Source organism: Betta splendens, chromosome 3 (genome assembly GCF_900634795.4).
Source record: "Betta splendens chromosome 3, fBetSpl5.4, whole genome shotgun sequence".
In the NCBI taxonomy this organism is placed as follows: domain Eukaryota; kingdom Metazoa; phylum Chordata; class Actinopteri; order Anabantiformes; family Osphronemidae; genus Betta; species Betta splendens.
The window spans coordinates 490,646-510,000 of record NC_040883.2 but is presented as its reverse complement, the minus strand read 5'-3'; the positions used below and the strand labels follow the sequence as shown (position 1 = coordinate 510,000).

Genomic DNA, 19,355 nt, shown 5'->3' with positions numbered 1-19,355 from the left:
CTGATCTGCTATTTCACAACTGGATGCAGTTACTGACCGAGCCAACGAGCATCAACAAGAGGAGCAGCAATGAGCCTAATCAGGACGTTCATGTGTCAGAGAGATAGGAGCTGACCTCCCCATGTACAGGCCTCAACATGCAGCTGCTGTCAGCCAGCCAGAACGTGGGGGAATTAATAGAAACAGCATCTCTCCTGGGACACTGACAGCCAGCGCTGATCTAGGGTCATCTTAATGCACTCTGCCTCTTCCCCTCTGCATTAGCGGTGGGAAATCTAAAACCTGGATCATGCCATCATCATTTATCGTTTGGAGCCAAGTTGAGCTTGAACACTGGCACAGGCCTATGCAACCTCTGATATGCACACTTGTGGCAGGAATCAGGAATGTGGGAGTGCCGTGGGAGTTCAATTTTCATTTGACACATAGTGTGCTATTAAATCTAAATTGCCCCTACATGCAAGTAACAGTTGCAGGTTTGAGGTGGTCATTTGTTGCTTACAGCTCACAAACAGACTATTAATAAAACAAAGTGTGATACTGAGTATGTGACAGTCATGTTTATTTAGATTTTGATTTAGTTTGCATCAGATAGTAAAGCTTGTGACTGAGTGAAGCCCCACATTTTTCTTTTCTTCTTTACCGTTCCATTACTGGTCAATATGTTAGATCTGGTTGTGAATCCGTGTTGAGGCAGTTATGGTCATTTGTTGTGTGGGGTTGATGTTTTATCCAAATAACTGCTGATAGAAGTAGGCTGGACGAGGTTTAGGTGGGAAAAACAACAGCAGCTGCAGACAGTCCCATTGTAGTCTGACAGGCAGCGTATAAGGAACCGAGACTCCGAGAAGTTCAACGTTGCCTCGGCCTCTAAGAGTACGTTACAAAGCAGCCCCTGAAACTGAACCAGGCGTTTATTATTGGAGACGTAAACGCTTGTTACTGTGTGAAACCCAGCAGTTTGAGCAGTTCGGCGCTAACGCCCAGAGGAGGACGGGTCGTATCACACATACATGAACTGATCCTCTGTACATAAAAGTGTGTTTTTCTTTTCGGCAGAACCGAGCCGAGCTCCAGTCGCCCACGCACCCGCAGCGCTAGAAAGCGTCCAGATTAAGGCCAACTTATATAACTTGACTCCATTGTCAACGCACGGTTCTCCTACAACCTCAAAGAGCTACAGCGTTTCAGTTAAGGTAAACACACACACAGCGACGGGACTTTTTGTTAGCACAGTTCGCTCGTCGAGCCTTATTCCGCACAGCGAGTTTACAAACGGAAACGAGCACTGACGCGAGAAAAGAGCCGGACGCGTCCGCTGCTCCGAGATGTTTTCATGCGCCAGGAGCCAGAGTTGTGTAAGGACGCTGTAATAGCGCCGCGGCTAGCTAGCTAGCTAGCTAGCTAGCAGAGGCTCCTACCGCGGGATGGTGATGCATTTGGTGTTGATACTCTGAGTTGTGATGGCTTTTTCCAGCTCGTCCAGTTGTCCCGTCTTCTTCAGCTTCTTTACCAGACTTTTCACCGCCTTCTCGCACCATTTCTCCTCCTGGCCGTTCTGTTCGCCTTTCTTCCAGCCCAGAAGTCTTTTGACGATCGGGGGAGTGAAAGGCAAAATTGACATATTGAGTTCAGTTAAGTCCGTCCGGTGTCGAAAAGTCGGTGAGTTTGGGCGCAACTCGGAGGCGACCGCCTTTCGAACGGCCCAGCAGCAGTTGGACAGGTTGTTGGTGCCTTTAGACGGTTCCCCGAAGCATCCCGGCTGCGGCTCTCAGCCTGTCTGGACCCAGATCAGCGCTGAAGGTGCTCCGCTGCGCTGCTGCGCTGCTGCGCTGAGGACTGTGTGCTACTCCGCCTGAGGATCTAGTTCCGTCTGCACTTCTTCAACCCCCGACCTGGCGCCGACACGCAACAAACCCCGATTTTAACTTTGATCTGACGTTCCAGTGACCAACGGAAAACGTGGATTGGCGCCGTTTTGTTCCGGGTGCACACGCGCAGTATGGATGAGCAAAGTTTGCAGAGGTTCCTTCGCGGTCCCGCGCTCGTCGGCGGAAATCTGCTTCAGGTCTGTACCAAATGCAAATGCCTCCGCCAGAGGACAGACGGCGGCGGCGCTGGCTCCAGAAGCCTGTGCAGATCTTAGTACAATGACGATCACACGCTCCACAGATGGTGCAGTTATGCAACACCGACGTTCCTGCATGTGATGAAACGCAGCCCTCACATCTGAATATAATTAAGTTAAATGTGCTGATTCACTGAAACACGAGTATAATCATGTTTTTAATGACGTAAGGCAATGTGCCTACCTTCTTATAACATTTACTGTGTTACTGAGAGTAAAACACGCTCATTTATTTAATTTCCACTTGATTCTGAAGGCAAACATTCTTAACTTTGCTGCTGCTGCTTCATAAGAACACGCTCGATTCTGGAGCCAGCATCTGCAACAGCTTCCAGAGTCATGAGGATGGAAAGTTCTGGGTCGAGCACACAGGTCGGGCTGTGCCGCTGCAGCCCGGCTCCGCAGACGGCGTCAGCCAGTCATCCAGTTCAGGGTGTGAAGCTGCCTTTGTTCCTCCAGCTTCAAAGGAATGTTTGCACTCAGCACTGATTTCATTCACAGTTCAACTCTGAAGTTTAAAACACAGATGATTTATTAGTTATTTTGTTCCATATTGAATCTTTTGATTAAGGCAAATTTAAGGACCCAACGCGTTTATTATTATTCACATTCCTCACCAGCGAGTTGACAGTCACACTGGAAGTGATGTTTGGTGTGTGCAGGTGCACTGACCTGCATCCAGCTATAAATGCAGCGGGTCCTGGGATCAGCAGGACAGAACCTCTTCCTGGATCTATTTTGGAGCATGGAGCATGGAGCATGTTTTTATAACTTTAAAAGCATGTAAGCGTCGTTTTGGCATGTAGTGACAATATGCTCCACCACCGTGTGGACAGTGCAGTCAAAGGGAGGCCGTCAGCGCTGCCCTCGCTGGTGTTGGCAGGTTGGAGGAGCGTGCAGCCATGTGTCACATGCCGACGGCTGCCGTCCGTCCGTCCGTCCTCCCAGCACCTGTTCACGCCCCCCAGGGACACAAGACAGCTGGTTTGTTTTGGAGAAGACGCGAGGACGTGGGGGATGGGACTACAGATGGGCCGCAGAGGGGGAGGAGGATGGAGGGGAGGGTCCACTGGGAGAAGAATTACTGAGCACAAAAGGCCCGTCTGCGAGCATGAATGGGCCGCGGCTACGCAGTCTGATGGACGATAATGATGCAGGGCTGGTCTCGACCTCAGGGCACTTGTGTTGGAGTGTGTGATGTCAGCTGGCGTCCCGAAGGAGCAGAGGTCCAGTAGATGGAGTGTGTGTTGGACTTGGACTGAGAGAGTTCAACAACACAACAAGCTAAGAACAGTGTGAATCACATCGCTAATGATTCTGGCTCCTCCTCTGTCGTTCTCCACAGATGACGCTTCCTCCTTTGTCTCGCTTTGGTTTTGTTTGCGCTCCCTGCACAAACAGCCCTTTTACACATCTATATACGAGGAGCTTCCCGTAAGTGTATAACCACTGTTTACGTCCCATAATCCACTTGAGGAGGCGAAACAGTTCTCGCTTCATACGTCTTCTGTGACAAATGGTTTGAAACTTCAGGCTGTCAGCTCACGGTGCTATGAATAACAGGAAGACCGTTATTTTTCTTCTCAGTGTAATTGCTTGTCAGACCTGTGGCTTAGAGGTTCACAGCATATGTGTAAGCTTTGGATAGAACACGTATGTGTTGATGTCTGTCTGTGGATGAGTATATGATCCAGCCCAAGCATCAACACAAGTCAGACAAGATTCTCTGGAAACTAACATTTCAAAAAAGACAGGTTAAATTTGTGGTGACAAACAAGGCGGCGTTCCTGTAAGAACACAACAGCACGCCGGTGCTGCTCAGACATGAGCCTGTCTGCTTCATTCTACGCCTCCGCTCCTTGGACCCTGCTGGTCTCACACACAACGGCTCTAGTAGTAACCCTGTGCCTTTGTTGGTGTTGACTGGGGGTGGAACCAGTGAGAAGCAGGCCACAGGCAGGTCAGCGTTGTGCCCTTCACAGTCCCAGTGACCATGAGTGTTCCCCCCGTGAAACCGTTAACTCTTGTTCACCTTCACTGAGCTTTGACTCATCATGTAAAACCATAAATCAGGGGACCCGTTTCTTCGTAGACGTTTCTGTCAGGTCTTGCACCTTCAGTGTCATAACCTTAAGTTGAACTGCACAGATAACCTGGTGTCCCCACTGTGACTAATAATGACTGCTTGTCTTCTGTGGCCTGAAACACAACTGCCATGACTTACCTGTGAGTCATGCCTCACTATAAGTGGCTGCTGGTGTGAGAAGATTTCCTGTTGTTGTGGCCTGGTAGCTCAGTGGGTAGTGTCGTGCATCAGGCGTTTCCTTGAGCGAGACACTTTGCGCTGCTCATGTAGATGGGTCAAAATGCAGAGAATAATTTGCCCAATGTGGGATCAATAAAGTTCAATTATTGTTAGAATTCCTGCAGAATCTTACAGAGAGCAGACAGGATATTGGGTTGCGCTCATCCTGTGTAAAGGCAGCGATTCACACATGAGACTGTTGTGTGAGATCATTTATTAACACATGGTCTAGAGGAATGAATGTTGATTCAACTGAATTTATGTCTGTGGTGAAGATAAAATACCAGAACTCAGCTCAGACAGTTCTGCTTGTATGAACAAAACATTAACTTTAGGGATCAGGCCTCTTGAGGAATAGGATTTGTCAGTCGTGATCACAGTCATCATCACTGATGAGTGGAGGACGTTCAGGGTTCACTTGAGAAAGGAGACCATGTACGAGGCCACACAAAAACAACAGAAGCGGAAATCAAGCTGTCACCAGCTCTGTGGTGTCAGCTGTAGAGAAAAGCATGAACTTCAGTGCTAATGGGGTCACACAGGACTGCAAATCTGTAACTTACAGCAAAAGCACAATAAAATGCGGAACGTCAGTCTAAACACATACAAACATATATTGTACATATATTTTATCTGACCGAATGTATCTGTCCACAAAAAACTATTTCCTGCTGACTGTGTATTTCATATAATGGAAAGCAGCTCAATCGCGCCACCTGGCGGCGACAGGCTTTACTACAACCAAAGGCTGATCTCATTCAGCCCAGATCATGAGCACTTTGTCTCAATAGAAGCCTCCACTGAACAGAATGAACAAGAGTTCATTAATCACAATGATGACATCACTGGCCAAATGACTAGAATATTATTTTCGTGGTAGGTAATAATAATGTGACAGTAGATTACACTCAAAACCACTCTGCTATGTGAGATACCTGCACCTGATAATTTACAGAACATGAAGGTGGATTAGAATGAGGCCAACTAATAAATCGTAATTGTGCATTAAATCTCACACACCAGCCTCCATTTGCATTTATATGACAGCAAACCCTCAGTCTCAGGAAACATGCATAGAAGATCAAGCACTTGGTCACAGACCATTGCTTTTCTTAGTGACGGAGATCATTTCTCATTCTCCTTACCCCATTCTCACACACCCCTTGAAAATATGCTAATGATGTCCTTGGGCTACCACTGAATCGCCTCACTGGAGTCAGAGGAAATCTATTGTTTGGAATTGTTGTCATATTCCATGAGCCATTAAGTGGCTGCAGCTGATCATGATATAGGGGCATAAACAGAGGATCTGTGTGATTTGCCTAATGTCATTTATAAATGCCCCTGTTACCAACAACATGAAAAAAAGATGGTCAAAATGTTACTGTTGGTAATCAGAACAAATAATCCCACTACATTTACTGGACTATTATCTTACACACATTAGTTTTGATGTTTATTCTACAATATTAACAATAAATCAAAGTTAAATAATATGACTGACATTTAAATTATGTGTGGTCAGCTGTTTGCTAATGTGCTAATTAGCCATGCTGAGCTAAATTATGCCTCTAAACCAACGAGTTGATCAGCTAATGAGAGAGTGTCAGAGTAGGGTCAGGGTAGGGTCAGGGTCAGGGTAGAGTCAGAGTAGGGTCAGGGTAGAGTCAGAGTAGGGTCAGGGTAGAGTCAAAGTAGGGTCAGGGTAGAGTCGTAGTAGAGTCAGGGTAGGGTCAGGGTAGAGTCGTAGTAGAGTCAGGGTAGGGTCAGGGTCAGGGTAGAGTCAGAGTAGGGGTCAGGGTCAGGGTAGAGTCAGAGTAGGGGTCAGGGTAGAGTCGTAGTAGAGTCAGGGTAGGGTCAGGGTAGAGTCGTAGTAGAGTCAGGGTAGGGTCAGGGTCAGGGTAGAGTCAGAGTAGGGGTCAGGGTAGAGTCGTAGTAGAGTCAGGGTAGGGTCAGGGTCAGGGTAGAGTCAGAGTAGGGGTCAGGGTCAGGGTAGAGTCAGAGTAGGGGTCAGGGTAGAGTTGTAGTAGAGTCAGAGTAGGGTCAGGGTAGAGTCGTAGTAGAGTCAGGGTAGGGTCAGGGTCAGGGTAGAGTCAGAGTAGGGGTCAGGGTAGAGTCAGAGTAGGGGTCAGGGTAGAGTCAGAGTAGGGTCAGGGTAGAGTCGTAGTAGAGTCAGGGTAGGGTCAGGGTCAGGGTAGAGTCAGAGTAGGGGTCAGGGTAGAGTCAGAGTAGTCAGGGCTGACACCACTGCCGACACTGGTCCTGACCTTGTAGCAGCTGATTCTGAATCAGTCTAAAGCTGTAGCCATTGTTTTGTAATCTTTAAGACAAAAGAATAGAATAATTAATTTTATGACATCAAGTATTCCACAAAAAATCACAAACACAGCAATGCCTTTTAAAATACTTACCTTCTTACTTTGTGTTGCCTTAACCATATTAGTCACGTGCATGTTTGTGCAGGAAAACCCACTCACCATATAAATAAACAAGTTGGCCTGAGGTGTAAACTCAGAACATGCAAACACACATTACTTGTTAGACTTGTACCAGACCGTGGCAGCAAATCCCACTTTGCTGACAGTGAAAGCCAGGCCAGCGTTAGATTCCAAACCCTGGGAGCAGCGTCACTGACAGTGACATTCATGTTCTCAAAGCTGGAGCAGGATGAAGAATGTCTGGGAAAGTAAAAGGTGTGTGCATCTTCAGTGGAGATATGAATGTAAATATATTCTAATTATGTGCAGTCTAAAACAGGAGTGCTAACAGGTTTTAGTCACTTCCTAAACTTTAGTAATAACATTTTCAAAACAATTTTACAGTCGTCTCTTAAACTCAGCTGCATTTCAGCTCCAGTCTCTTTATAATTGCCAAAGATCAACGTGATTGTCGGATGAGAGAGATTTACTCTGAAAGGGCCCTGTGCATTTACAGCCTCATCGGAATGAGTGGAAACGTTGCCTTCAGAATCAGAATCAACCTACTAAACAATTACAGTATGTGGTCTGACTCAGCCTTTATTCCCTCTTGTGGCCCGGTACAGGTGTTTAATAGAAGGAAGCTCAGCCCCGATGATTCTCCAGTAGAAGTGAAGGTTAGACGTGTTTTGTACTGTTCATGATGTGTGTTTGACATTGTCCGAGACTCATAAGGCCTCACTTGCTGCATCTCTCAAACGGCATCTGGTCGCCGTGTAGGAAAACCAGTGGGTTTTGTCTTCTCCTGTCAAAGTGATGAGCTGAAAATGAGAAGTGTGTCCTCGAAGGCGTTGCCGTAGTACTATTTGATTTATGCTTTTAACGCATCGCTCTAGACAAAGGCATGAGGTGAAAAAAGTCTGTATACCTGTGACTGAGGAGACCGCACAATACAGCTTATAATAATAGCGTGTGTCAAAGACAGGAAGAAAAGAAAGAGGCACAGATCAAAAACTTTACGTTTATCGTCTCCAACATTTCGGTCTGAGTCAACCAAAGCACCAGAGGCTGCAGGGTGCTCAGCTGCTTAGAGGCATGAAAAGCTTCAGAGGGCCCATTACCTGCAGCAACATATCATCAATGTAGTCTATAAAGAATCTTTCACATTTTGACTACGTTCTTTGGATTTAATACCAATAACTGCAGTTCCCCACATGCTACGATCGTCTGTGGCTGCTGGGTGTCGGCTTCAGACTGAAGTGAGCAGCGAGACACAGCCTCTTGATGCATGAGATGCTTTCTATGAGGGAAGCCACAGCACATTTCAGCCTGTCAGTGAATCCTTTGTTGGTTCAGTATCTTCAAGCAAACACTTCTCTTCATGTTTCGATTCCAATAGAAGCCTCTGTCCCAGCGTGAGGAAACCTGGGCACTGGAATCTGCTACAGAGCCCAAACCCCCCTGGAAGTTAGGGAAGCAGAGGGAATGACAGCGTTTTTTTTCTGAAGTGAATTATACTGAAACATCGTCTGCGTCTCTGCAGCTATTGTTCAAGGGTTTGGCTCAGAATAACTACTGTAACTGATATTTACATTACGTATGAACCAGTATGTGCGGTTTATGTTTTCTATATAACCCTAGCAGGGTTTAAGAGATTTAAGTGGTATATCCTGGGTTAAGATCTAACCCTGTGGTTTATGACTGGTTTATCCTGGGTTAAGATCTAACCCCATGGTTTATCACTGGTTTATCCTGGGTTAAGATCTAACCCTCTGGTTTAATCCTGTGGTTTATGACTGGTTTATCCTGGTTTAAGATCTAACCCTGTGGTTTATGACTGGTTTATCCTGGGTTAAGATCTAACCCTCTGGTTTAATCCTGTGGTTTATGACTGGTTTATCCTGGCTTAAGATCTAACCCTGTGGTTTATGACTGGTTTATCCTGGGTTAAGATCTAACTCTGTGGTTTAATCCTGTGGTTTATGACTGGTTTATCCTGGGTTAAGCTCTAACCCTGTGGTTTAAGACTGGTTTATCCTGGGTTAAGATCTAACCCTGTGGTTTAATCCTGTGGTTTATGACTGGTTTATCCTGGGTTAAGATCTAACCCTGTGGTTTATGACTGGTTTATCCTGGGTTAAGATCTAACCCCATGGTTTATCACTGGTTTATCCTGGGTTAAGATCTAACCCTGTGGTTTAATCCTGTGGTTTATGACTGGTTTATCCTGGGTTAAGATCTAACCCCGTGGTTTATGACTGGTTTATCCTGGGTTAAGCTCTAACCCTGTGGTTTAAGACTGGTTTATCCTGGGTTAAGATCTAACCCTGTGGTTTAATCCTGTGGTTTATGACTGGTTTATCCTGGGTTAAGATCTAACCCTGTGGTTTATGACTGGTTTATCCTGGGTTAAGATCTAACCCTGTGGTTTATGACTGGTTTATCCTGGGTTAAGATCTAACCCCATGGTTTATCACTGGTTTATCCTGGGTTAAGATCTAACCCTCTGGTTTAATCCTGTGGTTTATGACTGGTTTAAGATCTAACCCTGTGGTTTATGACTGGTTTATCCTGGGTTAAGATCTAACCCTCTGGTTTAATCCTGTGGTTTATGACTGGTTTATCCTGGCTTAAGATCTAACCCTGTGGTTTATGACTGGTTTATCCTGGGTTAAGATCTAACTCTGTGGTTTAATCCTGTGGTTTATGACTGGTTTATCCTGTGTTAAGATCTAACCCCGTGGTTTATGACTGGTTTATCCTGGGTTAAGCTCTAACCCTGTGGTTTAAGACTGGTTTATCCTGGGTTAAGATCTAACTCTGTGGTTTAATCCTGTGGTTTATGACTGGTTTATCCTGGGTTAAGCTCTAACCCTGTGGTTTAAGACTGGTTTATCCTGGGTTAAGATCTAACCCTGTGGTTTAATCCTGTGGTTTATGACTGGTTTATCCTGGGTTAAGATCTAACCCTGTGGTTTAATCCTGTAGTTTAATGCTGGTTTATCCTGGGTTACGATCTAACCCTGTGGTTTAATCCTGTAGTTTAATGCTGGTTTATCCCAGGTTAAGATCTAACCCTGTGGTTCAAAAGCTGTAAAGGACTCGTTCTCGTCCTTGTCCGTAGCCTCTGTGATCAGAGTCGACCAAGGGCTATGGTTCAACATGTCAGCAGCCGTGTTCTTACATCTTCATACTGTGTTCTCACCATCGTCATACCCTGTTCTTACTGCGTTCCTACCGTGTCCTTACCATTTACCTCCTGCCTTAGTGTCTGTCATCACTTTTTTTTTCATTTTAAAACACTCAACACTCGAGGACATGTGTGACCCACAGACGGAACCAATACCGGCAGGAGGATGATGGTGAAGCCACTTTAATGAGTGGGGAGCCAAAGCTGAAAGGCAGCAGCTCACTGAGTTTGAGGAGGCTGCAAGGAACTGAAAACACTCATCTGCTTCTTTAAGTAGAAGCAGACAACGGATTCCATTAATTAGCAGCCGTGAGCGAGATCATTCACATAATTACAACATCATAATCTGGATAGAGATAATGACGTGGGGTCACACAGGCCTGAAGACGAGGACCAGCAGCAGCAGCCCAACGCTTCTAAGTGTTTCACATGACAAAGGCAGAAGCAGAATCTCTGGATCCGTCCATTGTGTCTCAACCACAAACCCACACATTGCCTGGAAGAGCAGCCCGACTAAAAGACACCCTGGACAATGGTTGTCATAGTTGTTGTATAATTTATGACAGCAGTCTGTGATGCAGCTTTGCTTTGCTTTTTGTCTGCTCTTCTAGCTCAAAGTAATCACAGCTTACAGCTTTTTTCAGAGTCAAAACACAAACACGTCTTTGAAATTTGGACTGTTTTGTTACTGTAAGTTACTGTAGCGATGCTATGAACAGCTGATCTCTTGGTTGCGGCTCTGGAACATGTGGAGGACTCAGACTTGTAGGACGCTCATTTAATACAAATACTTTATTACCAAGGTGTGGATGGCAAACGTTCTGATGAAATAAAGCAGGAGGACATGAGCCCGGGTTTTTAGACTCTAAAGCAGATGGAAAATCCAAAGTGCACATTTTGTCCATAAATAACAACATTGTAAAAAGTTACTTACGTGTAGACATTTATATTAGCTCTATGTGTGGAGCAGCACCTCCAGCCAGCAGGGACACGCTGTGATGGACGCTCTGGAGTAGCAGGGGCCCCACCCCTTGGCGAAGCTGATGCGGACGCTGTGGAGGCCCCGGGGCCCCGCGGGGGTTGGAGCCGGAGCACTCGTAGTCGAAGACCTTGAGCGAGAAGCCGGGCCTCACCCTGGTTACGCGCGGGCCTCGTGTGCCGGGTGGGTCCAGAGTGAGCGAGTGGATGAACACGGGTGCTGGCTGCGATTGTACAGCCACGCGCCGTCGGCCTCGCGGCTCAGCACGACGCCGAAGCCGATTTTGCCCCGTGTGTTGTGCACTGCTGCCGCCGTGACGTCCACGGAGGACGGAGGCGTGGAGCTGTCTGAGGCAGAGGCCTGTGCCCTGAGGTAGGTCATAGAAGACGCTGAGGGAGGCCTCGTGGGCCGGGTAGAGGCGCCCCACGCGGGTGCGATGCTCCCAGTAGGCGACGCTGCACCAGTGAGAGGAACCAGTGTCTGAGGGAAGAGGAGACGTCAGTGATCAGCTCAGTACATGTGCACATGTCAACGTGCACACGCACGTTGACATGTGCACATGCACCCACACATGCATGCACGTCCACACATGCATACGCACACACATATGCTCGCTTTCTCTCTCTCTCTCTCTCTCTAGAGGACGACAGGCGCTTGGTTGTTCTCAGCGGTTCCGGTTCCCCACAGAACCGAACAGAACACACAAAAGAGATAAGACAAGAGCTACGAAGAGGGTGGCCTTCATCCACCCAAGCACATGACGGTGTGTGTCTGTGCGTGCGTGTGTTTGTGTGTGAAAGCCACTATGCAAGACAATCTTATCACAGACACACATTTCTCACTCACTCACTCACTCACTCACTCACTCACTCACTCACTCACTCACTCACTCACTCACTCACTCACTCACTCACTCACACACAGGTCTTCCTATGGCTGTGAGGACACTGAGTCACAAACACAGTCCTGCTCCTCAAAGCAGCCAGACGACGCCGACGTCGGCCTCTTTCCACTGGAGGGACTTGAGGAAAGGAAGAACAGAGGGGGGTGGGAGATCGGAGAGGTCGGGATCTTATTGCAGCTTCATCCCAGTGAAATATTTTGCTGTGCAGAAAGCAGAGAGGCCGCGGTGCCTTGTCATGGAGACAGCGAGAGCCCGGACCCCCAGCGAGCCTTCAGGCCCCCACAATAGGAGCTTAATGCACAACACGGGCACAGCAGTGATGTGATTTACCCCTAAAGCACACGCTCCGAGGCCGTGAGCTGCTTCCAGACCTGCTCGCTTCCCTCCCTACTCACCTGCGTCGCCGGTGGGACTGGAGACGAGAGGGGGCACAGCTGCAGTGTAGGACAGAGATGAGTCTGGCACAGAAGGACAAGACATGAGTCATCTGCACTTTGGAAAATATGAACCAAAGGTCAGATCCTAAACCATCACTGGGAGTTTCTCTCTCTCTCTACTGGATGAACTCACCCAGCGGCTTGTGTCCGTCCAAACGAGGCACAGAATAAGGAGGAGGGGGCGTCTCTGCAAAAGCAAAACGGACCGTGAAGCCGTCATCCCATAACGGACTGGACGCAGCGGCCGGTCCTCCCTGCTGCTGCTTTCAGAGCAGTAATCGCTGGAGCCTCAGGCAGTGAGACGCGCAGCGAGTCAGTCTGGCGCCAGCGCTCAGCAAACTCTATACCATCATACTTTGCCTAAATAACAAAAGGAGGTCCCTGTCAGAGAGAAGCAGCCTGAGCTTCAGCTGGGACCGTGTGGGGACGAAGTGCAGCCTTAAAGCAGACGCTCATGTCTTTGGAATGACGTCAGAGCAGAGTCAACGGCAGGTAATAACCTCTGTCCCGCAGGCTTTGAGCGCTGCTTTTCAAAATCACAACGACGAAGAAGCAACGTAGCGTTTCCTTCTGGTTTGACACTTTAATTCACAATAACATTCTTTAGCGACGGGCCGCGGGCGCACTTCACTCGGCTTCAGTGGTCCCCCTGCTTTAAGTCTAGCGTTTATTCTGCTCGTCCCGTCTCCTGTCCGTTTCCAGCGTGATGCTCCACCCTCACCCGGCCCACACAGGCGGCTGTAGTGGTACCGGTTGCAGCCCGGTCCACTGCGCCGAAGCTCTGGCACCGGCACAGCGCCTTCAGCCGGGCTGACAGCGGCAGCTCGCTCCAGCGGTACGCAGGAGGTTCTGTGGAGAGGTGCGATGGGCCCCACTCGCAGCTCGGTCCCCGGAGCCATGACGCACTCGCTGCGAGCGCCGCCTCCGGTCTCCAGAGCGTTCACCAAGGCGTCCAGAGGCCTCTCCTTCAGTGTCCTCAGAAACGCGTGAGCGGCGCTGTGGGGGTCGTCCTCCAGCCCCCTCCGTCCTCCCTCGGTGTCCAGGAAGTTCTCCGAGGACCGAAGGCCCGAACAAAAGGCACGTCACAGTCCCACTGTCGCTGTCCCGGACGCACGTGTCACCCTGCTGCGCGTCCCCGCTCTCCGCGCGCCTTGTCAGGGGTCCAGCCTCTCCGGTGAGTCCCGGAGCCGGAGCCGGGTCCGGGTCCGGGTCCGGGTCAGCGTACGTCGCCTGGCCCGTCGCTAGATCTCGGTGACCACACGGCTTCTCCAGAGTCGCCGCACGAGACCCGAGCGTTTCGACTTGAACATACGACAACCTAGACAGCTCTGGATGCGTCCTGTCGGTCCCGTCCGGGGTTCGGAAGGTGCAACATCGGTTTACAGCCGTCGCTCACAACCAGCGGCTTTTGCTCGGTGGTCGCCGTCTCTCAGCAGCATTACAACACAGGTCGCGTTACAAACATCCCCGCGCGCCTGATGACGGGACGGCCGCGCGCAGCCACTGTCGCCAACCAGTGGAACCACAAGTCCGACGGCTCCGGGGCAGGATCAGTTCACACGCCCACACGTTTTCCAGTTTCTGCTTGAGCCTGGCGAACCCATCGAACTGCAAAACACTTTCTTCGCCCGAGATAAAGCCTCACAAGGATTCCCGGAAAGCGGCGACCGAACCGGAGCCGAACTCGTTTACAGAATTGGACTCGCTCCGCTCCCCTGCAAGTCCTTTTCTGTGGGACGCACACACACAGAATAAAAGCAGTGCTGCTTGACTGGGACCTTTCAGAATAAAACCCCTAAAGTGTTTAAAGTTACGTTTCTATTAGTTACTGGACACTAATGTACGCTGCAGGCAACAATGTACGTACTTTATAGTGAGAATGGAATGGATCCACTCTCGTCTTTCGATTTTGACCCTCTTACAAAAGTCTACAGACCCTAAAATACGACAATCACTTTATTTTGATAATGGGGTTTGATTCCTTGATGTCGAACAAGTAAATACTAACATTATCGCCATTGGTTCCTGACTTGTATTAGTCACATTACGACTAGTTGTATTATTGATCATTCTGTCAAATATGATTTGATCGTTTAAATAGATTGAACATTCTGCTACCTTAAAGGCGTTGCTTTTATTTTGAAAAATGCCATGCTGTCCCCCGGCCCCCAGAGGAGCAGCTCTGGAGCCATTGGTTGATTCCGCTGTCATTCGCCAGTCTAGACACTTTGGCGGCTGGGAGCCGCAGTGATTGTTGCGCAAACACGGTTTCAAGTTCCTTGACGCAACATCCTGCTCTGCTGTGCTCAGACAGGTATGGGGTGCCGAATGTAAAAGGAGCACCTATAACTAGTTTTCTCACATTTAGTTAAATGTACAAAAATCTAGTTGTAAATGTTAAATCTGAATGCAAATGTAAATCTAAATCTAAATGTAAAATGTATATGTAAAATGTAAATGTTATGTGATCGAACTGATCAGTGACGCGGACTCAAACACATCAAACACGACGCATAGCTCCGCCCATATCTGACTCTGGATCGGTGCACGAAAATACTGGAGAGAAGCCTGAAGTCGAAGCCATCATGGCCGCCAGCTCCGACTCCCTCCCGTTAGCGGAGATTGAACGGGCTGTAACGGCAGGTGTGCGGGCTGAGGCTCCGCTTCAAACTGCTGTTCTGTCGTAAACACCCCTAATGGGGAGTTAAGTAGGTTTAAATAGAATATTTCTGTGGCGCCGGTGGAGAATTAGTTAGCTAACTTTACTAGCTAGCCGAAGTTACGTCCACGCTATAAACAAAAGTTTCCAGATCAGATGTGGGCGGGGTTTGCGCGCACAGTTTGAGGTGATTGAGTTCGCGTCTCTGATCTGAGACCAGCGCTGTTTGAGGGTAGGGGTAGAGTCTACTTGCACATTCATGAATATTCAGTTTTACACTCGGCGATCATTTAATATTTACCTTAAACACTTACACGTTTGCACATTTAACTAAATGTGTAAACGTGTCATTTTGTTAAATGTGAGAAAACTAGTTATAGGTGCTCCTTTTACATCCTTTACTCCTTTTTATCTACGATCTACGAAGGCAATAAAAAAATTTAAAAAAAGTAAAAAAGCCTAAAATTCCCATTTATTTATTGACTAACTCGAAGCATAAAGACATTTACCTCATTGATCCCCATGGGGAAATGTGTCCTCTGACCCATACCCATACCCTGGGGGGCAGAGGGCTACCGCACATGGCCAGGGAGAAGTGTCTTGCTCAAGGACACACCTAGTGCCAGAAGCGAAGATTGAACCAGACACATTCTGCTCTCCAATCGTCTAACACCTGATGCAGTGCTGTTAGATATTAACCTCGTATGGATGAAGTGGGGTAGGGGGATATATGGGCTAGGTCAGTAGCAGTCCAGTTAGGTGTGCTGGTCCAGAACCTTGTGCGACAATCAGGAAGCGGTAATCAAAATGTGACGATAGGAGGAGGAGATTGAGGTGTGTGTGTGTGAAGTCTCTGGATGCCTGCTCAGAATGTAACTCAACCTGACACAGTGACACAGCAAAGGAAGAGACAGGTGTTTGGGAAGAGCATTGTCCATCCACACTGGAACCCGGAGCCTGGGGAAACAAGGTCTATTGGGTTTGGAAGTGACACGCAAGCAAACCATTCGTATTCATTTGCTGTTGGGTCCTTAAATAATTGAAGGAAATGAAAATCAGAGCAAAGTGTTGACCTGCTCACGCCCTGAGAACAAAACTACACATTCACTCCAGTTCCAGGACCTTTGGACCTTACTGGCCTCCAACGGCCCAGAATTAGCAGAGTGTCTCTCATCGCTAAGGTTGTTCTCTGGTTACTGCTTCCTGTGAAGCCAGATGTGGTTCAGTAGCTCAACCGGAGAGTCAACCGCAGCTCTGGGCCTCCAAATGCCTCTGTCTAAATATTTATAGTCCTGACGGTTTTTGTATGTAGGTACTTCGCTGATGGTGATGACTGTGCATTGATTAGCCAAATAAGTCCCACAGTGGGGAAATTTGTTGTGTGCACTTGAGCCACCCCCCCTCGGGGAGCAGTGAGCTGCCACATGAGCGGCGCTCGGGCAGCTCTCACTCAAGGACACACCTGATGCCGAGGCAGGAGAGACTGCGGAGTAGAAACGCATCTGGCCAGAACTATTCTGATGACGGCATTGTCCCTGCACTAGCAGAGCTGCTGTGGTTTGACTAAACAGACCCTACCAGAACCGTGTCCGTTGAGCAGTAAAGGCGTCCTAATTCTTTGCGTGAGCCGAGTCTGGGAGGAGTCCAGCAGCATGTCCTGCCGTCAAGAGGTCCAGATGAACACACATCAAGAACCCTGGTACCTGGACAGACTAAAGGGTAGTGCCATCATCAGCTATGCAGCTTTTTACAGCAACTGTGGCCTAACGCTCCACTGACACGGTTCTGGAGGTTCTGTGGTTGGTAGTGAGCGCTCGCTTCTGGACCTGTGGCTCCAATGCTCCACCAATATACTATATAATATAGTGACGCTGTTCAGTTATAGTAACGACAGCACATCTGATTCAGGAAAGTGTTAATGCAAATTAAATCTTTGCTGATTAATTATTCATCTGCCTTTAACTGGACAAGAAGAAAATGAAAACTTCTCTGATGTGAAGTCAACTACTCATCACACATGAAACAGCACAAATACTTTCAAATGGAAATAAATATGTTCAGTGTCACAACTGACTGGATGAAAAATTTTTCCATTTACTTGATGCAGATTCATTTCGTGTCCAGTTGATTTTATAAAACTTAACAGCTCATAAACCAAAATCTCTCATTAACTCATCTCATTAACAAAACGTTAGAGAAAACGAAATGTAACGTCCAAGAAGCAAAGAATATAAACCTGCAGAAGACAGTGTGATGGGACCGTGCAATAAAACATTAAAACCTCGTGTGAGACGTTTCATCAGAAAATGCATCATGAGAAAGATGATTTGATTTAACAACACTTCACCATCTGTTTGAGGTGGGCTCGTATAAAAGTCCTGCTCTGCTGCATCATCAGAATCTCCTCATCTGTCTGCGCTCTTGTCTTCTCTGCTTCTTCTCATTGATCTCCTCCGGTGCTGATGAGTTTTCTGCCATAAACCAAGGTCCCAGGAAGTTTACCCACAACAGGTGCACTGCACGAGCCGGTGCCTGACACACACACACGCACACACGCACACACACGGTTGATATATGTAAGAGCAATTAGAACAAATAGAAAAAGAAAGTCAGCCAGTGCTAAGGAACAGCTAGATCAACAGCTAGATCTTGAAGTTGGGGCCTTACCAGCAGCCAAAGATACCAAAAATACGTGGAGATTGCGCTGAGGACCTGTACAATGGCTGTGAGCAGGATGACATCTTTCAGGTGCCTAAAGCCACAAGAAATGATCACTTTCAATAACAAAGGGACACATGGAACAGAAAGAACATTTGGATTATATATGCAATGCAAAGCTCCTCTTCCAAATAAACCACCCTAAAAGATGAAAACAAAGACTATTGTTTTTTGTATTCAGCCTTTACAATATCCTGGCATCAGGTGGAGTGTTTCATATAACTCACATTCTTATTCACACACAAATCCTGTTTGTATTTAGGAGATCACGTACTCTGCCATCCCCTGCTCCATGTTTAAATCTATTCCTCCATCCAGGAGACTTCCGTCGTCAGCAAACACTGGCTTTGCCATGGCGGACATAGAGCGGTAGCTCCCCACATACACTGCCAGCACAAACGCAAGGAGCAGCTGCAGCAGTAAACAGGGTTCAGGGTTGAGAAGGGATCGATGCCACACGAAGGAACATTCAAATGTGTTTTTGATAAATGGACCTACCCATGTCCAAACAGTAGACGATGTGTAGAAAACCAACAGATTCACTGCAGCGTAAATCGCCTGTGGAGCAAAGTGAAGAAACCAGAAAGACAACTATTCTGAGAATAGATCAGTCACTTCACAAACTTTACGGATCCCACAGCGGGGTAATTGAACTGCTGGAACAACCACGAGGTGGCTGCATTATCTTGCATTCAGGTTTCTTGCATTTTCAGGTTTTTAATTAATTCTTCGAGACATTAGTTTAAGTATTAACAATCAAACTAAATATTTATATACTATATCAACATTGCAACTAAACAAAAGTGTAATGTGAGTGAAGAAGATTTAATTCCTTAGAAATGGACCCAACAGACAAATAAATCAGACTCGCCATGTCTAAAAGTGCTTCTGGCTCCAGTACAAAGCTACTGACAAGAACGTGGTCACGTTAATCACATGCTTAAGATTCAGACGAACAAGTGACAAACAGTAAACAGTGAATTAGCGCTAGTGGCACCAATGAAGAGCCTCCGAGTCTCACATTAGCTCCCAGGATGACTCTGGTGTAGAACCTCAGCGTTGCCTCGTTCTCCTCGTAGATCTGCTTCTTCCCCTTTGTGCCAACTTTACCTTTGGGCTGAAACAGAGCGAGCGGTTTTATGACATTGTAATCCACGCATCAGTTGAGAAAAGCCTGAAGAACACAGGCTGTGCTCAGCAGGACGTGATGGAAACCTTTATAAACTAGATGTCAAATTAACCGGTAGAATCAGGTCTGAGTTCGGTGAGTTGGTGTCTCACCGCCATTCCTTCTTGGATTCGGGGCTCTTCGTCTCTTCCTCTGTGTCTTCTTTACCATTGACGCCTGTCTGAGCCGCTGCCGCTTCTTTTCGTTTTCACGCTACTGCATTAGTGGAGAAACGCACGACTCTATCTGCGGCTGTTTTCTTTTAACACATCAGCGCATCAGGATTCCGGCGGGTCATCATATCCGGCGCGCGAAAATGACGTCATGGTTAGCGCAAGTTGTGGCGACCGCCAGGGCCTTTTGGTGTCAAGCTGCCACCTGCTGGTTCGTTTATGTTATGCAAACATTAGGAACAAAGTTGATGCAGTCATTAATTGCGGTCTAAATTCC

General features: G+C 47.6%; 2 protein-coding genes and 1 pseudogene across 2 annotated transcripts in view; all 3 read right to left on the bottom strand.

The window, feature by feature from the left end:
- smad3a (SMAD family member 3a) overlaps positions 1-2,154 on the bottom strand; it is a 14,235-nt gene extending 12,081 nt beyond the window's left edge. Inside the window, exon 1 of the mRNA XM_029144118.3 lies at positions 1,422-2,154. Within this exon, the coding sequence (XP_028999951.1) occupies positions 1,422-1,624 (203 nt within the window). The 5' untranslated portion in view covers positions 1,625-2,154. The remainder of the gene's footprint in view (positions 1-1,421) is intronic.
- Positions 2,155-4,632: 2,478 nt separating this feature from the next.
- On the bottom strand, positions 4,633-16,940 carry LOC114852581 (mothers against decapentaplegic homolog 6-like; annotated as a pseudogene).
- Positions 16,941-17,093: 153 nt separating this feature from the next.
- tmem208 (transmembrane protein 208) lies at positions 17,094-19,187 on the bottom strand. The gene is made up of 6 exons (XM_029144085.2): positions 19,019-19,187; positions 18,759-18,854; positions 18,236-18,295; positions 18,012-18,148; positions 17,687-17,771; positions 17,094-17,551 (listed from the first exon to the last, which is right to left on the bottom strand). The coding sequence occupies exons 1-6, from the start codon at positions 19,022-19,024 to the stop codon at positions 17,414-17,416; spliced, it is 522 nt and encodes a 173-aa protein (XP_028999918.1). The 5' UTR covers positions 19,025-19,187; the 3' UTR covers positions 17,094-17,413.
- Positions 19,188-19,355: the final 168 nt, after the last annotated feature.